The 22739-nt window shown below is 41.5% G+C and overlaps 1 protein-coding gene across 2 annotated transcripts in view; it reads right to left on the reverse strand.

Moving 5' to 3' along the window:
* Positions 1 to 4576, reverse strand: part of CLPX (caseinolytic mitochondrial matrix peptidase chaperone subunit X) — a 36922-nt gene extending 32346 nt beyond the window's left edge. For both annotated transcript variants that reach the window (XM_043470805.1, XM_043470804.1), the window contains exon 1: positions 4287 to 4576. In XM_043470805.1, coding sequence (XP_043326740.1) covers positions 4287 to 4365 — 79 coding nt within the window. In that variant the 5' untranslated portion in view covers positions 4366 to 4576. The remainder of the gene's footprint in view (positions 1 to 4286) is intronic.
* Between the last annotated feature and the right edge of the window lie 18163 nt (positions 4577 to 22739).

Consider the following 22739-nt stretch of genomic DNA (forward strand, 5'->3'; position numbering starts at 1 on the left):
AAAAATAAGTCCTTCACTTGAAATAACTTATGAGGTGACATATGAAACCAAACTACACAGTCACCACAGAAAATAAAATTTAAAAAACATGTTCATGTCATTTAGACTTCTAAATTTAAGAATTTCTTTGCTGGCCCTGATAGTATGGTACTGAAGTGGTGTTTTAACATTCTATAATCTAAGGGCTACACCAGCATGATGCTATAAATACTAAACCACTGGTTCCCAGACTTGGGCATGCATTAGAGTCACCTGGAGGGCTTGTTAAACCACAGACTGCAGAGGATCTTCCCTAGGTCTGATTGAGAGGGAATGAGGTGGGACCCAAGAATGCATTTCTAACAAGTTCCCAGATGATGCTGATACTGCTGGTTTGAGGACCACACTTTTCAAAACCACTGTACAAAACAAGGTAAATGACCAGTCATTCACCAATCATATAAAGATAAATGAAAAAAAAAAAAATTAAAAATAAATAAAGAAAGAATAAATCTTTTAAAGTGAAAAAAAAAAAATCTTCACAGAAAGCACTGCTGCAAGCCAATCAGGAATTTTTAACCCTTGTTTTTTGTCCTCTGGCATGCTGGTGAAGCCTATTCAGAACATTTTTAAATGTACAGAACAAAATATATAGGAACCCAATCATCCTGAAGTAGTTATCAATATATTTTTATCAATATATTTTAAAAATATGCTTCTTAACAAAATTAAACAAGATCTAACAGCTTTTAAAATAACGATGATTTCAAAGTAGTGGAAAGTGTAAACAACACTTTGGGCTATCAGCAATGTAACGTGAAACGAAAACATCTGTGATTTTGACTGGTGACAATTCCACAGGTATTGCTAATACTACTACACTTTCTTGCCTATATTTATAACTGAAGGAAATGCTACATTTCACCCAGAGACTAGTGAAAATAAAGTTCAAAGAACCTCTGAATTTTACCCCTGGGCCTTTTGGAAGCCTGTGAACCCAGATGAAGAGTACCTAAAGGCCAAACAAGGGAAAGTATTTATGTAAAGTATATTTCAAAAGACTACTTGGCAGTAATGACAAAAGACAGTTAAAAGTTAAACCACTTACAAACTTCTGTCATAAAGATAAAGCTCTGAGTTTCAGAGCAGCTGTGTTTTTTAAAACATATCTACTAGAATAAGGTGTAATGATTTTAGGGCTTTTAAGAACAGGAGAATATTTTATTCAATTTCTAAATACTTAACTTCCTATATTCACTCTTAAGCATTCTCCAAAAACACACCAAAGATTCCACTTAAAAGATAAACTGATCTTTAATTTGCATTTTAGAAACAAGGCGAAAGAACTAATGAAAATTTAAACCTAGCTATTTGTGGTGACATATTTAAGTGTTTAACAACTTATGAAATGGCAAATCAAGTTGGATGCTCTCTTAAACACTTGACTCCTAACACAAATTGGAAACAAAATTCAACAAAAACTCACAGTGCTCGCAATTTAGTAGATACTTACTGCTTTTAATAATCTCAACTTTTTATGTCCAAGTTATTACTTCAGGAATTCTGAATACTTATTAATAAAGAAAAATAACATGACTCCTATAATAGCTTTCCTCAAGTTTAAAAATATTTGACAGGTTTTCACTAACGCTACTAATCCACTGGTCTGGAGGTGAACATGCCCAAGAAAAGAGAAGTGATTAGGAAATAGTGTGTATAGGAAATAAAGATGCTCTATCACTTATTCATTTTGTCTTATTTAATTTGTATTGGATTTAATCACAAGAGAGAGAGGGAACTAAAATCCAGCTAAAAACTATTCAGTTAGGCACATTATGTAACTATCATGAGAATTATGGATGCCAATCAACAAGTTTGAGGATCTTCAAATCTTCATTTACAAACTTATGAGGTGACACCCTTTCAATGGACAAGAACAGAAGCATCCAGAAATCAAGAGTTATACAGAATCGCACAACTCTCACAGCCAAATTCAGATCAAGTATTGTCGCTGAGGGTTTTTTAAATGGAATCAAACATTTTTGAATGCACAAACTTAAAATGCAAACTGACTGTTATATATGGTAAGTACATTTTAAAAAGACATACACCAAAAAAAAAAAAAGACACCAATACTGAAAACACCAGCAATTTGAGCAAAAAAATATTAAAAATTTTTACTTTAATATATATTTCATATTCAAAGAAAACAGTGAAGAAAATATTAAATTGGATACATATAGCCCAACAGGAAAACAGATCCAGTGTCTAGTATGACAATTTATCAAGTAATTTTTCAAACTACCATTTAAAATTTTTAAAGTATAACATGACAGATAAAGCAACAGGAACAGAGAACAGCACTGTACTTCAGAGGAGTTATGACATCTCCCCTTTTATTCTTAAATCACTGTACAATTTCCTGTTAGAAGACTATATTGATGAAATTATTTAATTATGTTGCTGAAATTCTTAACTCTAATTATAAGAATAATACACTAGTTAAAGTTCAAGTCTAATTTTTCTGTCTTTCACTCTCTTCCTCTTTCCAGGAATTCTAAATAAAAATACCCTTCTTGGAGGTTTTTCAGGCTTTAAAAAAAAATTATATTTTTGTAAACTTATGTATAGAGTTTCTACCATGGAAAACAAACATTTTATGTAATTAAGCCTTGGGAAAGTCTCAAATCCACGTGAAAACCATTTGATGTTTCATTGTCACATAAAAATATTAAATTCTATAATGATATTGGGTAATATCTAACATTTTAAGTTTAATTTACTCCTTTACAGTAAAAGCTATGGTTTGGTATTTCTGAAAAGCTCTAGTAAACTTGTATTAACTGAGAAACAAAGAGATAATTCCTAAATAAGCCATTAATTCTTTACTTACCTAAGGATAATTTAACTTTTTTAATTAATTTTTATTGGAGTATAGTTGCTTTACTAAATTTAATCTTTAAAGGTGCTTTGAAAAGAAAAATAAACAACTGCACACTTCCTATAATTCAGTTTTCAGGGACAATTGATAGAAATGAAGACTTTTGTCAAAAGGAGCCTTCCTACACAAGGAGAACACCCACATATTTCATACAGGCCCCGAAACAGTATTATTCTTTGTCTAGTTCTCTAAACTTGAAGGTGAGGACTTATTCTCCCCTCCATCTCCAGCACCAAAACAGGGCCTGGCACACAGGAGGCTGCAAACAACTGTGTCAGATGAACGAATTCAACTGTCACTTTAAAGTGTTTGCAACTCAAAATTGCTAGAATATGGATGTCTACTTGTTCAGTCACTCCTTTATATTTACATACCATTTAAGAAAATGCTTCTGCCCACACAACCTCATTTCATCCCAACTGTCAGAAAATAAACATTTAGTAAACAGTAAGGATTTTACAATGATTCTAAATATTAGGAATAGGGAGCTTCCCCCCTCCGCCCCGAGATCACAAGCTGATAATCCAAAACAAAACGAATTTGCCTAGAACTTAGTGATTGAAACAGGATCTAGCCTGTTGTCAGCTATTCATAGATTTAGGGAAGAGAAAAATGGTTTCTTTTCCGGAATCTCTTGGCTGGGGTACCATCCTTTCGCAGCTCCTGATAAACAGAAAGGAAAGGTAAACAAGCGCCACCCTTCAAAAACTATTTGCGACTGTCAAGTTAGGAAACCCGGCAAACGACTGCTGAGACACCCAAGTACTTCAAAAACGAGCTGAGCAAACCGGCACCTCCTCAGACGCTTTCCCGCGGCCGCCCAGAAACGGCACGAGTCCGGCTTACGTCCCGGCGTGAGCGGCCGCACAATGACTGTGACATCCCGGCCTCGCGCGGCCTGCGCCCGGGACGGCCGGGTCGGCGCCCCGAGGCCCCAGGGGACCCCAACAGTGGCAGCTTTCCCTCCGAGCCCTTCCCGCGGGGCCCGAGGGGAACCCGGCCGGGCTCCGGAAGAGGAGCCGCGGAGCAGCCGGCAGTCCCCGGAGGAGCTCTGAGTGGGGTCTGGGAACACTTTTTAACAAACGGAGCAATGTGTCCCCCGCTTTCAGGGTTTCTGCGAAGCGGCCACATTCTAGCCCCAAAGGCCAGCAAGTTGGGGAGCACAGGGGGGGTTCACCTCAAATGTGAGAAACAGCTGCTCCAGAGGTTGGCAGAGTCCGATGCCACGGAAACGGGGCGGGGGTGGGGAGGGGGGCTGCCAGGAGAAGCACCGAGCGGTGGGGGCGGTCTCTTCCCTCCCCGGAGTCTCCACCGCCCGCCAGGACACTCCTGAATCAAGGGCTCAGGTGAGGGACTACTTCGTTACCTCTTTGAGCGGAGACGAGCGATGAGCTAAAGATTCGCGCGGCCGCCGCGCCGCAAGTACAAGCTCCGCAGCCCGACATCTCCGCGGGGCCTAGGCCGGGGCTTCGCCCCCAGCGGCCCTCTGGATCTCAGCGGCCGGCTCTTACTCGCAAAGTTCGCTACCTTAGCTTCGGAATCGCTTGCCCGCTCTAGGCCCAGTGCAACGTTAACCCGCTGGGAACCAGGACCTCCGCTCTCTTCGTGCCCCACAGCCGTCTACTCAATAGACACCTAACCCCCCCCACCCTCCCCTCCACTTTCCCCCGCTCCCCCCCTCCCCGTCCACCGGGCCCTGGGAGCGTGCGCGCGCCTGCGTCCTAGGTCTCGGGAGGGGCGTGGGCACGCGCCGCGCGTGCGTGGGACACCGAGGTACGGCGAGGGGAAGGGGGCGGTGACCTGGGCCCCAATGAACAGGCTCCTACGGCAGGCGGCCGACCCGAACTGGGGAACTACAAGTCCCGACAAACAATTCTTCCGGAAGTCTCCAGAGTTGAAAAGTTTGCGATAGAAGCGGAGAGATGCATTCTGGGAGTTGTAGTCCCAACTCGTCGCAGTGAACTGGTCCATTTTCGACTCTTGGCTGAGAAGGTCACAGTGAGGCCGGTGGCTTGACCGGCCTCGAGAAGTTTTGAAAGCCGCCAATTCAGTAAGAGTCGATAAGTTCCTTCTTCCGAGGGTTCCACATCCTTATCCTTAGGGACACGGAAGTGGTGGCATTTTTTACTAAGTTCTCAAGCCACTGTTTGATGACAGCTCTCTTTCCTTGTTTTTTCAAGCCTAGTGGTGATAACTTCCAGCCGTTGCTAGTCCCGCGGTTCTTTACAATCTCTGTCTGTCCCCTTAAAGCTGAGCACACTTTGGTAAACACTTCATTCAGCTCTCTTCTGTTACCCTTCCACCCCTGCGTGTGTATGGCTGCTTTCTCTCTATATATCTAAAGCAAATCAACCAGCTAACTGACAAGGTGCAGGATGGTGACAAATGAATCAGACCCTTTTCCATCCGTGTTGCAACCAGACTACTTTGTATATAAGATTCTGATCAACTCCGAAGCCTGGAGAAATTGCCAAGTGAGCTTGGACATCTTCAGTTCTGAGCTGGGGGAGGAGGGTGGGGAAGGAGATTAGCAGGAGGACGACACGCGACTCAGAAGCAAAGTTATTTAACAATCATCAGTCTTGGATCAGAGAAATGTGACTTACAGTTCCCCAGTCTGGCCATGAGAAGGGACACTGGCCCAGGCCACATGTGATTTTTGTCTCTCTGGGTGCTAACTCCTAGTACTCCTTCAGCTTAAAGTGACAGAGACCAAAAGCCCAGGTCTTAACTCAGCTGCCTTCATGAATAGAATTTTCAGAGAGTATAGACTCTAAAGTTCCTTCATCCCACTGTTTTCAAACTGTGTTTCTAGAATTCCCTCAGAAGCCAAAGCTCATTGTGTGTGTGAGGGGACTAAGAGAGTGGAACTCTCCAAACCCTCCTTCAAGCCACTGCCGAAGTCAATCAGAGCAGATCTGCTTTAATAAACTGTTTAATTTATTGAGGTTTTGCTTGAAAATATAGTTGTTCTGCTTTAAAACAATATTTGAAAACCACTGATTCTAGGACAAACTTCTTTTAGCAGTAAGCTAAGTAGGTCTCCTGGAATCTTTAACACCCGATTTAATCCTTTCATTCCACTCTACCTTCTATTTCAATTATATACACATTTTTCTCATTATTATATAAAGAAGTTGTTTGCTAAAATTTATATATTGCTATAAAGCAAGATGAATAAAAGCATTGGTTAGGCCAGGTCTCATCTGGGGGCACCCTATGAAAACTTCGCTTTCTCTGTCTGTTCTAAGGACTTGACTTATTCAGTCAGCAAATATTTATTGAGCACCAGTTACATGCCAGACACTGGGGAAATTGCATTGAAGAAAACAAAAAAAGTTTCATGGAGCTTTTCATGGAGTGGGGAAAAATAAGATGGTAAGTAAACAAAAATATGTGACATTGCTATGATGACATAGTTCAGTTCAGTCACTCAGTCATGTCCGACTCTTTGCGACCCCACTGACTGCAGCACCCCAGGCTTCCCTATCCATCACCAACTGCCGGAGCTTACTCAAACTCACGTCCATCAATTCGGTGATGCCATCCAACCATCTCCTCCTCTATCATCCCCTTCTCCTCCCGCCTTCAGTCTTTCGCAGCATCAGCGGTCTTTCCCAGTAAGTCAGTTCTTCATATCAGGTGGCCAAAGTATTGCAGTTTCAGCTTCAGCATCAGTCCTTCCAATGAATATTCAGGACTGATTTCCCTTAGGATTGACTGGTTGGGTCTCCTTGCAGTCCAGGGGACTCTCAAGAGTCTTTTCCAACATCACAGTTCAAAAGCATCAGTTCTTTGGTGCTCAGCTTTCTTTACAGTCCAACTCTCATATCCATACATGACTACTGGAAAAACCATACCTTTGACTAGATGAACTTTTGTCAGCAAAGTAATTCTCTGCTTTTTAATATGCTGTCTAGGTTGGTCATAGCCTTTCTTCCAAGGAGCAAGCGTCTTTGAATTTCATGGCTGCAGTCACCATCTGCAGTGATTTTGGAGCCCCAAAAAATAAGGTCTCACTGTTTCCATTGTTTCCCCATCTATTTGCCATGAAGTGATGGGACCGGATGCCATGATCTTAGTTTTCTGAATGTTGAGTTTTAAGCCAGTTTTTTCACTCTCCTCTTTCACTTTCATCAAGAGGCTCTTTAGTTCTTCTTCGCTTTCTGCCATAAGGGTGGTGTCATCTGCATGTCTGAGGTTACTGATATTTCTCCCGGCAATCTTGATTCCAGCTTGTGCTTCATCCAGCCTGGCATTTCACATGATGTACTCTGCATATAAGTTAAATAAGCAGGGTGACAATATACAGCCTTGACGTACTCCTTTCCTTATTTGGAACCAGTCTGTTGTTCCATGTCCAGTTCTAACTGTTGCTTCTTGACCTGCATACAGATTTCTCAGGAGGCAGGTCAGGTGATCTGGTATTCTCATCTCTTTAAGAATTTTCCACATTTTGTTGTGATCCACACAGTCAAAGGCTTTGGCATAGTCAATAAAGGAGAAGTCGATGTTTTTCTGGAACTCTCTCGCTTTTTCGATGATCCAGCAGATGTTGACAATTTGATCCCTTCCTCTGCCTTTTCTAAATCCAGCTTGAGCATATGGAAGTTCACGGTTCATGTAGTGTTGAAACCTGGCTTGGAGAATTTTGAGCATTACTTTACTAGTGTGTGAGAGGAGTGCAATTGAGCAGTAGTTTGAACATTCTTTGGCATTGCCTTTCTTTGGGATTAGAATGAAAACTGACCTTTTCCAGTCCTGTGGCCACTGCCGAGTTTTCCAAATTTGCTCGCATACTGAGTGCAGCACTTTCACAGCATCATCTTTTAGGATTTGAAATAGTTCAAACTGGAACTCCATCGCCTCCACTAGCTTTGTTCAGAGTGATGCTTCCTGAGGCCCACTAGACTTCACATTCCAGGATGTCTGGCTCTAGGTGAGTGATCACACCATCGTGATTATCTGGGTCATGAAAATCTTTTTTGTACAGTTCTTCTGAGTATTCTTGCCACCTCTTCTTAATATCTTCTGCTTCTGTTAGGTCCATACCATTTCTGTCCTTTATTGTGTCCATCTTTGCATGAAATGTTCCCTTGGTATCTCTAATTTTCTTGAAGACATCTCTAGTCTTTCCCATCCTATTGTTTTCCTCTATTTCTTTGCATTGATCACTGAAAAAGGCTTTCTTTTTTGTTTTTTTTTTTTATTAGTTGGAGGCTAATTACTTCACAACATTTCAGTGGTGAAAAAGGCTTTCTTATCTCTCCTTGCTATTCTTTGGAACTCTGCATTCAAATGGGGATATCTTTCCTTTTCTCCTTTGCTTTTAGCTTCTCTTTTTTTCTCAGCTATTTGTAAGGCCTTCTCAGACAACTATTTTGCCTTTTTACATTTCTTTTTCTTGGGGATGGTCTTGATCACTGCCTCCTGTACAATGTCACAAACCTCTGTCCATAGTTCTCCAGGCAGAGACTCCGTGTATGAGATCTAATCCCTGGAATCTATTTGTCACTTCTACTGTATAATCATAAGGGATTTGATTTAGGTCATTTCTGAATGGTCTAATGGTTTTCCCACTTTCTTCAATTTAAGTCTGAATTTTGCAATAAGGAGTTCATGATCTGAGCCACAGTCAACTCCCGGTCTTCTTTTGCTGACTGTATAGAGCTTCTCCATCTTTGGCTGCAAAGAATATAATCAGTCTGATTTTGGTTTTGACCATCTGGGGATGTCCATGTGTAGAGTCTTCTCTTGTGTTGTTGGAAGAGGGTGTTTGCTATGACCAGTGCGTTCTCTTGGCAAAACTCTGTTAGACTTTGCCCTGCTTTGTTTTGTACTCCAAGGCCAAATTTGCCTGTTCCTCCAAGTATCTCTTGACTTCCTACTTTTGCATTCCAGTCCCCTATAATGAAAAGGACATCTTTTTTGGGTGTTAGTTCTAGAAGATCTTCATAGATCTTGTGAATCTTCATAGAACCATTCAGCTTCAGCTTCTTCAGCTGAAGGTGGTGACATTCTTCATCATAGAAAATAAAATCCTGTTTTGTGATGTATTCTTCTATCATTCTCAGAACAACTGAGTATTTAATTTTATTTATGGGCTGATGTTTTGTGTACTTAGCCTGTGTCCCAACTGTACTATGAGTCTTTGAAGGTAGGTATCTCACTGTATACATGGGCTGAATATACAGTATAAATTCAGTAAATACTTGACTAAGTAGTTATCTTCCAACTTCTTTAGCTTGGCAGAAAGCTGGGAAGGTGTCTTCAGAAAATATGACGTTAAATCAAAGCAAATTATAATTGACAATAAAGATGTTAACAGATACAAATTCTACAGTTTATACAATGGTTGATCCAACTGATTGAATATCCCAGAAGGAATTCTTAGAAATTAATAGAGTGTAGACTTTGTCCCAGAAAGTACAAAACAAGCAGAGCTGTATACAACTTAGTTTAACTTTTTCTCAAATGTGAGCAAAGGTCATGTGGCTTTGGCATCAGACTGGTAATAGTTTCATCACACACGCCACGTTTATTTGGTAGTTTCGATACATCAACCCCAAACTATGCTCTGTGGGTCAAAATGTACCAGAATTTTTAGGATCAGCCCTCAACAAATCCACTCCTTGGATTGGGACACGAACTTTGTGTTAGGTTCTTTGATGGTATAAATCTTACGAAGTGAAGTGAAAGTCACTCAGTCCTGTCTGACTCTTTGTGACCCCATGGACTATGGCCTGCCTGTCAGGCTCCTCCATCCATGGAATTCTCCAGGCCAAAATACTGGAGTGGGTAGCCATTCCCCTCTCCAGGGGATCTTCCCAACCCAGGGATTGAACTCAGGTTTCCTGCATTGCAGGTGAATGCTTTACCATCTGAGCCATTATTCAAATTGAGAAACTTATACATGAGGATATAATAAGACTTCTGTTTGGTACTTAAGCATAGAAGAATGTTGAGTTTAAACAAAGTATCATCTGTGCTAGAAAGGGTTCAAACCTAAAAGGAACCACTTGACTATATGATAAAGGAGTCTGTTCCAAGTGTTCCAAGAGTTAAAGGAGTCTGTTGCAAGTGTTCCAAGAATCTGTTCCTAATCACACCCTGGAGCAAAGACATTGTCCTAACCTGTTCATGTTGGGACAATGTTTTTGCCCCAGGGTGTAACTAGGTAGCCAGGAGATGGAGCAGAGCCATGAGAAAGAGCATAGGGGCTCTAGATCCATAGTAGAACCCTTCTCTCTCACTTGGTACTTTCCAGGTATCCTCTGGTCAAGTTTCTATCAGGCCACCCTCCCAAATCTGGATTTGGAGGCACAGAGTCATTTGAGATTTTCCCTGTGGCAATACGGATCTTCTGTCAGGAAAGTGATGGCAAGTACTTGTGGTCTTATCAGCTCTTTGGAACAAAGTACTTTCATATCATATCAACTTTCAGCACTTTTCTGATAGGCTTATGTTGCTTTAAAAAGATAGTCAAATACAAAGTAATGAATGGCTGTGTTCTTGTTTTCGAATGGGAAAAGATTCATTTTGTACTTAAAGTATCTAGGTTGTTCCAAAATGTGAAAGAGGATAGTGAAGGACAAACTTGAATAGGAAAGCTGTAGAAGATTTGGGAAAGGAAAATTTATTTGTCTTGGACTATAATGATTGCAAATAATAGTCTAAAAATATGCAATGAAATATTAAAATTTTGCCGAAGCTGAAAAAAAAAAGAAGAAAGTCAAATGTTATTTTCCAGCTCAAATAGTTTCACTTGAGTTGACTTCTTGAGTTATTTACCTTTTGTGAACTACATGACTAAAGGCACATAATATTTTATGTCTCCACTTTACATTAACTTTTTCCTTTTATACTTGATTCTACCTCACAGATTGTAAACACTGTGACTTGCTAAGTAAAAAATATTTTACAGGTTAGAGTCGGAGTCATCCAACCTAGCACTGGATTTTCAGATGAGGAGAGGCCTATGAAAAATCAGGGATTTGACAAAGGGCACATACTGAGTCAGAAGCAAAGAGAGAAATAGAGCCCAAGTCTGCTGATTTTAAAACTGTGTTTTTTGGTGTTTTCCTTTTTAACCCAAGGCTCCTTTTTATAAACAGAAAAAATCTTCCCTTCTACCAGAGATTCTCATACAGCCTCTCAGAGAGTCATCATTCAGTTGAGAATCACTGTGTCTTCTGAATAATGACATTTGTTTTTCATAGCTGAACACCGATCCTTCAGACTAGCAGACATTGATCCTGCCAGGCAATAACAGGAACTCAAAATGTATATTTTAAAAGATAAAGACAAAAAAAAAAAGGACTCATGTCTATAAGTAGCATGAGACTCAAAGTAATACTAAGAACATTATATAGAACTTTACAAAGTGCTTTTACATCCACCTTCTCATCAGCTTCTCATAGCAACCCAGTAAGGTATTGTTATCTGCCTTTGGTTTTGCAGCTGAGAAAATCAAGACATGGAGAGCTTAAGTGACTTGCCAAAGCAGAACCAGGATTTGCACCCTAATCTCCACTACTGTTTCCATTGCTTCCCTATATCTTCTTCCAAAAGATGGTAAGATTTTAGAGATTCACAGAATCGTCACTCTTTATCTAGAAACATCTCATATCAGGGACTAAAATGCTGTCATTGAGGTAGTGACCACCCCTACCCCCATCCTTCCTTCTCTTAAGAATGACCTGGAGTGTTTGTTAAAATACACCTAGGCCCTTTTCCTAGTGGTTTTTATAAAATACTCTGGAGTGGGGCTCATGGATCTATTTTTATTGCTAGAACAGTAGAATCAGGAAATGCTAAGGTTTATTTGCAAAAATGAATAAGGTGTGTTTTTACTGTGGTGGTGGGAGCCTGTGCCTTTATTTCTCAAGGCCTCTAATTTACCACCACTAATTACCACCACTTTCTCCCTCTAATTACTACCACTTTCTCTCTCAGTGAATCACTGTTCAGCCTTGGCATTTTAGGGAGACCAAGGACTCTACAGGAAGATGTTCACCATCCTCCTGTGCCTGTCCTTGGGGTCTGGTGGTAACCTAAGATTAGCACAATGTTGCCTCCACCCCAAGGACTGTCCCTCATCCTGATGTTGAGGGAGATGGTCAGCAGATGGCACTAACCCTCTTTGAATTCATGGGGTACAGAGTGGAGGGAAAAGACTTTTAAAGCTAATCCATTGGAACTTTTGGTACACCAAATCTTGAAGACAGTGCTAGGAAGGCTTGTTTAGTATTTTCTAAAGAGCACAGATGTCAGGGATAGGAGGAATGGTGTGTAGCTCCTAGCTGGGTCATTTACCAGCTGTGTGACTTCCAGCAAGTTACTTCATAAGCCTGTTTTTTTGCAACTATAAACTGGGATGCTCCTGACTCCCTAGGGTTAATGTGAATAAATGATTCTGAGTCATAGTACACAGTAGGTGCTTAATAAATAATTTTTTTATATATAAAAATAAATTTATTTTGTAAACTGTACAAGGCTTTCCTTTTATGCCTATAAAAAGTTCCTTTTTAGTTATGCTTCAGCTTGTTGATGATCTCACCCTATTCCACTATACATTAGCAGTATAAGGAGCTCTATTGATTTAAAATGCAAAATTGAAGAAGAAAGATGAAAGAGAAGAGGATACAGACCCTTAGTTTATAAGTCCTTTACAATTTGCAGTTAATTTGCCTTAGCCATATTATTAGACAATAAGAGATATTTATGTTTCAGTAACAGTTGTAATCATTTATATTTTGGTCATCTGATGCGAACAGATGACTCATTGGAAAAGTCACTGATACAGGGAAAGATTGAGGGCAGAAGGAGAAGAGGGTGTCAGAGGATGAGATGGCTGGACGGCATCACTGATGTAGTGAACATGAACTTGGGCAAAGTCCAGAAGATGGTGAGGGACAGGAAGGCCTGGAATGCTGCAGTTCATGGGATCGCAGAGTCAGACACAACTGGGTGACTGAACAACAACAACAAATTACTTGCAAGCACCCATTGGGCTGTGTATGTAAAATATGTACCTGTTGGTAAGTAAGTCAGTAAGAGAAAATGAGAGAGAGCGTCTTAGCCAATAGAATATATGTTGCAATGTTGGCAATACAAAGTTCATGTATTTTGCTCATACTCGGGCCTTCAGAATCACATTCTGTGCCTATTTACTCATTTTTTTTTTTATTTATTTCTTTGGCTGCACCAGATCTTAGTTGCAGTGCACAGGATCTTTTAGTTGCATCCTATGGCATCTAGTTCCCTGACCAGGGATTGAACCTAGGCCCCCTGAATTGGAAGTGCAGAGCCTTAGCCACTGGACCTCCAGGGAAGTCCTTATTTACTCATTTTAAATATTGATTTGATTATATGGAGCCTTATGACCATAAGTGGGTGAGTAAATTAGAAAGGGGAGCGGTGCTAGAAGCAGGCATGTTAATCACCGCCAAAGGTTCTCAAGAGCCTGACAAAAAAAGGAGGAAACCTGACAAAAAAGGAGGAAACGGAAAAGTGGATGCATGATCTCCGTAAGAAGACTGTCTCATAGATGCAGAGAACAAATGGCTAATTACCAGAAGGGAGGGGGGTCGGGGGTAGGGAGGATAGGTGAAGGGGATTAAGAGGTACAAGCCTTCAATTACTAATATACACTGTGTTCATACATTTGTTCAGGTGATCTTTATAACATTTCCATGAGATACATATTATTTTCTCAAATTTATAGTTGAGAAAACTGAAACATGCAGAGGTTAGACAACTTGTCTAAGATTACACTGCCAGTAAGTTAAAAAACCAATATTGAACCCAGGTACTCTACTTCGGTAGTCATCCATTTAAACATGGCACTATACTCCAGAGGACTCACTATTAGATTGTCTTGGATGAAATACAGTTTTTATTGCACTGTTAGGCTTTTAAAAAATAAAATTTTCCAAGAACATGCATGCAAATTCTTATGTTACTAAGTGAGGTGAAAATTGTCAGGCAATGTTTTAAAGAATCAAAGTAAACTCAGGAATTGTTTTTAAAATGAGCAAGCAATAGAGGCTATCAAAAGTGAGCACAGTAGGGACTTCTTTCTAATGGCTAAGACTCCATGCTCCCAATCCAGGGGGCCTGGGTCCAACCCTGGTCATGGAACTAGATCCCACATGCCACAACTAAGACCTGGTGTAACCAAATAAAGGATAAAAAGGGAGGGAAGAGCAGGGACTTCCCTGATGGTCCAGTGGTTAAGACTCCATGCTTCCACTACAGGGGGCATAGGTTTGATCCCTGAGGGCATGGCAGCCCACTCCAGTATTCTTGCCTGGAGAATCCCCATGGACAGAGGAGCCTGGTGGGTTGTAGTCCATGGGGTCACAAAGAGTGGGACACAACCGAGCGACTGACACACACACACACACACACACACAGGGCAACTAAGGTCCCACATGATGGGTGACACAGCCAAAAAAATTTTTTTTAGTTTAAAAAATAAATAGGGCTTCCCTGCTGGTCCAGCAGTTAAGCATCCTTTTGCAATGCAAGGGTCCCTGGTTCGATCCCTGGTCTGGGAAGATCCCACATGCTGGGAGACAACGAAGCCCATGTGCCACAAATCTGAGCCCACATGCTGCAACTACTGAAGCCCGTGCACCTAGGGCCTGTGCTCCACCACCAGGGAAGTCACCGCAGTGAGAAACCTGCATACCGCAGCTAGAGAGCAGCCCCCGCCCGCCGCAACTAGGGAAAGCCCACATGCAGCAACCAAAACCCAGCGCGGCCAAAAAGCAAGCAATAAATCTTTTTAAAAATATATAATTGTTAAAAATTATATGAATAAAATTGAATTAGTATTTGTGTAGTGGCAAAACAGTCTTCAAGCATTGAGACAAAATTAAAAGACATTTTCAGATAATAAAAATTGATAGAACAAACTTGTAAGACTCGCACTTCTTGGTGTCAAAACTTACTACAAAGCTACAGTAATAAAGGCAGAGAATACTGTCATAAGAATAGACATACAGAGCAATAGAATAGAATTGAAAATCCAGAAACAAATCCTCACTTTTACAGTCAATTGATTTTCAATGAGTGCCAAGCCCACTCAATAAGAAAGAAGAATCTTCACCAAAAAAAAAAATGATGCTGGGTCAACTGGATATACACATACAAATGAAGTTGGATCTCTATCTATATCCAATATATAAATTTACTCAAAATGAGTCAAAGACCTAAGTGCAAATGCTAAAACTACAAAACTGTCAGAAGAGAATAAAGATGTAAGCTTATGACCTTGAATTAGGCAACAGTTTCTTAGATAGGGCACCAAAAACATAAGCAACCAAAAACAAATAAATTGAACTTTATCAAAATTAAAAACTTTTGTGCTTCAAAAGACACTCTCAGTAAAGTGAAATACAACCCATACAATGGGGGAAAATATTTGCAAATCAAGTATTGATAAGGGCCTAGTATTCAGAATATATAAAGAACTCTTACAACTCAACAGTAAAAAGATAACTCAGTTTTAAAAGGGGGTGAATGTCTGTGTCCTCACAAAATTCATATGTTGAAACCTAATCCCCAGTGTGATGATATTAAGGGCTGGGGCATTTGGGAAGTCATGAGAGCCCTCATTGAGGAGATCAGTGCCCTTATAAAATAGGCCTCAGAGAGCACTCTTGCCCTTCCCGCCTTATGAGCCAGAAGTGGACCCTCACCAGATACCAAATGTATCAGACCTTGATCTCAGACTTCCCAACCTCCAGAACTATAAGAAATGCGTTTCTATTGTTTATAAGTCACCTGGTCTTTGTTTTTGTTATAGCAGCTCAAATAGACTAAGACAATGAGCAAAGAATTTCTCCAGAGAAGATATACAAATGTTGTCGTTCAGTCACTCAGTTGTGTCTGACTCTTTGCGACCCTGTGGACTGCAGCATGCCAAGCTTCCCTGTCCATCACCATCTCCCAGAGTTTGCTCAAACTCATGTCCATTGAGTCAGTGACACTATCCAGCCATCCCATCCTCTGTCATCCCCTTCTCCTACCTTCAGTCTTTCCCAGCATCAGGGTCTTTTCCAATGAGTCAGTTCTTCTCATCAGATGACCAAAATATTGCAGTTTCAACTTCAGGACCAGTCCTTCCAATGAATATTCAGGACTGGTTTCCTTTAGGATTGACTGGTTGGATCTCCTTGCAATCCAAGGAACTCTGAAGAGTCTTCTCCAACACCATAGTTCAAAAGCATCAATCCTTTGGCGCTCAGCCTTCTTTATGGTCCAACTCTCACATCCATACATGACTACTGGAAAAACCATAGCTTTGACTATACACACCTTTGTTGGCAAAGTAATGTCTCTGCTTTTTAATATGCTGTCTATATTGGTAATAGCTTTTCTTCCAAGGAGCAAGCATCTTTTAATTTCATGTCTGCAGTCACCATCTGCAGTGATTTTGGAGCCTAAGAAAATAAAGTCTGTCACTGTTTCCATTGTTTCCCCATCTATTTGCCATGGAGTGATGGGACCAGATGCCATGATCTTAGTTTTTTGAATGCTGAGTTTTAAGCCAGCTTTTTCACTCTCCTCTTTCACTTTCATCAAGAGGCTCTTTAGTTCCTCTTTGCTTTCTGCCATAAGGGTGGTGTCATCTGCCAATAAGTATGGAAAAAGATGCTCAACACATCATTAGCCATTAGGAAAATGCAGATCAAAACCACAGTGAAATACCACTTCACACCCACTAGATGGCTATAACTCAAAAAAGCAGAAATCACCCAGGTGGAGGTAAGGATGTAGAAAAATTACAACCCTCCAATAGTGCTGCTGGGAATGTAAAATGATGCAGCTGCTATGGAAAACAATTTAGCAGTTCCTCAAAGATTAAACCCAGAAATATTACATGACTTAACAATTCTACTCCTGGGTATATACCTAAGAGAATTGAAAAGATACGTTCATAAACAGACTTGTACAGGGTGTTTATAGCAACATTATTCAAAATAGGCAAAAAATGGACACAACTCAAATGTTCATCAACTTATTAATAGATAAATGGTGGTATATCCATAGAATAAAATACTATTCAGCCACAAAAAGTAATGGCATATCCTATGGCTGATTCATGTCAAGGGTTTGGCAGAAACCAAGACAACATTATAAAGAAATTATCCCTCAATTAAAAATAAAAATTTTTTAAAGTAATGGCATATCAATACATGCTATAATATAGATGAACCTCAAAGCCACACTAAGTGAAAGAGACCAGTGCCACACTACAGAGCCGATGCACCCTAGAGCCCATGCTCTGCAACTAGAGAGAAGTCCACATGCCACAGTGACGATCCCATATGCTGAAACCAAGACCCAACACAGTCAAAAATAAATAAATACTGTTTTAAAGTTAAAAAAAAATTTTTTTTAAGTTTAAAAGTTAAAAAAAATTTTTAAATCGCACATAGAAACTACAAAAACTGACCAAGTACTAGGTCACAAAGTCATACACAACAGATTTCAAAGAATTGGTGTCACACAGGTCTCATTTGTTGTATTTAAAACCCCCTGATGTTTGGAAATGGAAAACTCTAAACTCCCAGTAAACCCACTGTTGGGCTGCACCTGCAGGCCTAGTAAGCCTTGTAGCCTAGCCTCAGGACCAAAGAGCCGAGAGACAGTAACAGATAGTAATGGTTTATTGGACAGAGGTTCTTACACATCTAAACCGAAAGGTCCTGGAGATCTGCCCCACTGTGTACAGCAGACAGCAGACAAGACATGGCAGCAATCTTCGATACTTGGGGGGTGAAGGGAATTGAAGTCAGGTTGACTCATCAGTTACCAGGGAAACCAGCAGCCAGGGCAGGGGGCAAGCACATAGTTACTAATTAAGCCCTATAATTAAGATGCTGGATATTCATGCGAGTGAAACAGGGCCTGGTTGAGCAGAGGCAGTACAAAGAACAAGAGAACAGCCATCTTGAGTGGCCTGACCATGAGCCAATCAGATTCTCCAAGGAATCTGGGCTTAGGTCACCAGTCTTCATTAGCTTGAAGAAAGATGCCCACCTCTTCTATAAGCCCTGGGGAGCAGAGAAAGCTGAGCTGCAAAGAAACTTGGGGCTCCTACAGAGAGGAGAGACCACACAGTAAGAGGGAGAGGTTGAAAAACAGACTGATTAGAGAGAGGAACTTAAAAAGAAACAGACAGTATTTGTAGAGCATATAGAGCAAGACTGAGTTAAATTGAGACTGATGAAATGAAATTCAGATTTTTATGGCCAAAAAAATTAAGCAAATTTTTTTCTCTGCCTGTTTGGGCCTCTTCCCTCCCTTTTAGTGTGTATTGTACATCTGCATTAACCAGAACTCCTTATGTGATAATATTCCTTTTTCTTTTTTTTTGCTGTGTGACATGCAGGATCTTAGTTCCCTGACCAGGGGTTGAACCTGTGCCCCCTGCAGTGGGAGTGTGAAGTCTTAACCACTGGACCACCAGGGAAGTCCCTTGATCATTAATCTTTAGTGAGAAAGCGTTAGTTGATCAAGTATTTTGTCCCTCAATGTTAAGGGGATTGCTTACCTGCCCTAGGTCTATCATGTCTGCCCATGTCAGGTTTTCATATCTCTGTTTTATCTTTCCTTTTAGGGGGCTGTACTGGTAAGATGTCTGGCAAAGATGAATGGTCAATTCCAAGTTTTCCAATGCAATTTATGCCTATTTTATCTTTCATGTGCATTATGCATGCTCAATAATTTATACAGAACTACAGATGGGATCAAAATTGACAGAGTAACAATGTCATTAGTAAAGATTTAAGCCGATATTCTCCTAAACCAAAACATTCTCACAGTATTTTTCCTGAACTAGGGAGAGAATCATTCAAAGCGGAAATTTGATTCTTCATGTGTCATAAGATGAGTTAACAAATATTTCAGTCACATGGTCATACCACTGGAAAATTGATAGAACTCAATATGCTCACATTAAAGGCAGAGTTCAAGGGTTGTTTCCAGGACTACCCACAGGTGACCTTGAGCCAAGGGAAAACAACTGCGCGTCTTTCTAACTAACCTGGGGAGAGTCAAGGCCATAAACTTGTTCCATAAATACACTGGATCCTGTTAGAAGCTACCCAATATTTAATATCTAGTGAAAACTATTACTTATGACAAGGTTCAGAACAGTTGTCATTAACTGGCTAAGAGGGTCCCACTTCATCATACTGGCAGTAAAATTAGCTTGCATGGTACTAAAGTTTTTTTCCTTCTAAAAGAAAATTGCTAGGGGCCATTTATTTAGAGCCTTAGAGAAGATAAATCCACCAAGGTAACCTAGGAGTACTGGACAGAGGTAACTAGCCACAAACCCAGAAACTGGATTGAGTTTTGAAACTTGCAAATAACTGAGCCCAAGGCAAAAAATATATTTGGTTCGCAAGTAAAAGTATGAGTAATTGTCTAAGTAATTCGTATACAGACCTGGTCCAGCATCTTGGGTCAGCTGTCTACTTCAGATGTCATCTTCTTGTCCTGGTCTGGTAGTGTTAATCCTAGTCAAAGTTGGGTATCAGAAATAGGAGTTGCAGTTCATTCAGAAGAATGAAAGTGGCTGTGAAGAATCCTTTATCTGATGTCTTTTCCATTATACATAATCTGCTGGTTGCAAGTCATGGCACTTATCTTCATTCAAAGATAGGTGACTGTGATAAGCTGAAGAACCAAACTTTACATACAATAATATAGCAACAAGGAGCCATCTGAGAAGTGAGCCTTTAGCAGTAAATACCTCAATTAACAAAACTAGAATTAAATATCCACTGAAACATGTATTTTTCTCTCTAAAATACCCTCATTTCTACCAAATATGGCCGAATTAAGGCTAATTTGTTTGTGAAATAAATCTGCTTTTCATAAATTTGGCCTGATTATCTACACAAGTGTAACTGATTACATGGGCTTCCCAGGTGGCACTAGTGGTAAAGAACCTGTCTGTCAATGCAGAAGATGCAGAAGACTTGGATTTGATCCCTGGGTTGGGAAGATCCCCTGGAGGAGAGCATGGCTACCCTCTCTAGTATTCTTACCTAGAGAATCCCATGGACAAAGGAGCCTGGTGGGCTGCAATCCATAGGGTCACACAGAATCAGACACGACTGAAGTGACTCAGCACACATCCACACTACTGATCTCAAAGGCTCTTTTTCAAGTTGGCTGTGCTGGAACTTTTCATAAGGAATCTCAGACTAAGCTTTTAAAAGGCCTCTCAAAGGAAGGAAAGCCATGCCAAGGCCTTGTCACAAATTCTGCCTGTGGTATTTATAGATTTGGATGAATTCCTCTCATTTTCTCCCAAGTACCTTAAGACTTATTAGGAGATAGCCTTCCTTACTTGGGCTTCCCTCATAGCTCAGTTGGTAAAGAATCTGTCTGCAATGTAGGAGACCCCGGTTCGACTCCTGGGTTGGGAAGATCCCCTGGAGAAGAGAAAGGCTACCCACTCCAGTATTCTGGCCTGGAGAATTCCATGGACTGTATAGTCCATGGGGTTGCAAAGAGTCGGACACGACTAGGCCACTTTGACTTTCGTTACTTGCCTGATAAAGTTACTGGCAAACTAAGAAACTAGTTTCTGGAGGGATCAGGTAGAGAGAAAAGATAGATGCTTCATTTCTATTTATAAAGGCATAACTTACCAAATTGCCACAAGTCATAATTAACCGGGGGGGCAAACCGGAACGTGACAGCCTGGATTCTGAAGGCTTTGCAGCCCCTGGTTCTGGCCCTTCCAGGTGTCTGCTGGCACCTGTTACTTCCAACCAAAAGCCTTCCCGTGTACAGTCCCAGCACTACTCCTTGGCTCTAGCTGATAGCCCTTTGCCCGAAATTCCTCCTGTCCTGCACTGCCTCCAACTTGTCTAAGTTCTCTCACTTTCAAGCCTCTGTTCTCACCCTGACGTCTCGGTGACATTCTCCTCTACCAACCCAGCTGCTGGAACTCTCCAAACCGCAGCAAGCTTTCTGCCTGCAGCTTCCCTGGTTGGGAGCAGAAACTGTCTGATCGGCCCCTCGACCTTCCTGTCTGTGCCCTTCCTCCCCGCCATCTGGCATCTGTCTTCTTACAGTTCACTCTCAGTAACTGGGTTATCCGCCAGGGCACAGCAGGCCGAGCCCAAAACCCCGGGGCTGTTCTGAAATGAATGTTTTGTCCGTCCAGTCTGCAGTCTCCGCAGGGGAAGGGAACACCCAGTGAATCATCCGCTGTTTGTTAAAGCAAAGGCATCTTGGGAACTGAGCTCTTTAGCCTCAGTGAAGAGCTTGGAAAGGACTTTAGAGATGGTTTAGAGTCAGTCTAGACAAATCCTCCATTTAATTTTTTTCCTATTTACTTATAATTTAGATATTAGTTTTAGGTGTACAACCAACCCATTTGTTTATTGATTGATTGATTTTGGCTGTGTAGAGTAGCATGTGGGTTCCTTGACCAGGGATCGAACCCGTGCTCCCTGTGGTGGAAGCAGTCTTAACCACTAGACCACCAGGGAAGTCCTCCAACCCCTTCATTTACAGGTGAGGAAAATGACTTAACCAAAGTCAGACAGCTAGCAAGGAAGACTGTCTGTCTGCAGAAGCAAAATGCTTAAAAAGTAGGTGTCATGAGCTCAACTCAGCGGTGTTCCTTGTCTGAAAGAGAGGTATCTGCCCTCCCCTCCCAACCTCCACCTTCCTGGTTTTGCACAAATCGTTTCTGCTTGTGGCCCTTGCTCCTGACAAACCACACCTTCAGCATACCAGCTCCTGTCATTCAGACCTCAAAGTAGACATCATCTCCTCTAAGAAGACTCCTCTGGCCACCAACCCCTCCAAAGCTGGTGCCACTATGTGTAGGTTTGCTTATTTTCTTTGCTCTTTTTGGCTGCATTGAGTCTTAGTTGAGGCATGCAGGATTCCCTAGTTGTGGTGAGCAGACTTAGTTGCCCTGTGGCATGTGGGATCTCAGTTCCCAGGCCAGGGATCAAATCCTACATCCCCTGTATTGCAAGGCAGATTCTTAACCACTGGACCACCTGGAAAGTCCATGTAGTATATTTTATATACTCATGAAGACCTGTCTACTTGCACACATGGCTTTGCATAGAATAGGCACTCAATAAATATCTGGTGAGCAAGGAAAAAAAAAAAATGGACTCCAGCAGCTGCCACTTGCTGGAGTCCATTTATTCAGGTCCTCAATGGAGAACAGAAAGAGAAGGTCAGGGGTTGGGAGCCCAGTCAGCCCACTTTCCCCAGCAACCCCTTCTGATGAGTTTGCAGGAAACTGGACGATCAGGTTGAAGCAGGGAGGCAACTGTGCTATAGATCACTGAGCACTGACTCCTTGGCAGGGGCAGCCAAAGCCACTCCCCCCGTCATCCCAGCCAGTGAAGTCAGTGGGAGCCACTCCCTGGGAAGTATAGCCTGGAAGTAGGTTAAGGAGCAATCACAGAGCTGCAAGGCCCTAGCCCTGCATACACTAACTCTCAGAGGTCATGGGAGTGGGGTGCCTAGCCAGAGAAATTTCTAGTCAATTATGAACCAAACCCCTGAGAACTGGGCAGATGCTGAGCCAAGAGTACAAACCCAGGCCAGACTGGAGGTGGCCAAAAGGAGCTGCCCCAGGCCTGCCAGGGGATCAGGGAGAGCATTTTGTCCTGATTGTAAGTGATGCCCTCTCCTCACCCCTTGGCCTCTTTCATAATAGATTCTGGAGAGGTTGGCAAAGAGGCAGTCAGTGCATCTTACTCAACCCTGGCTGTGGATGCCCCCAGGATCACTCTGGCACCATCTAGGCCTC

The sequence above is a fragment of the Cervus canadensis genome, chromosome 6 (assembly GCF_019320065.1).
Source record: "Cervus canadensis isolate Bull #8, Minnesota chromosome 6, ASM1932006v1, whole genome shotgun sequence".
NCBI lineage: Eukaryota > Metazoa > Chordata > Mammalia > Artiodactyla > Cervidae > Cervus > Cervus canadensis.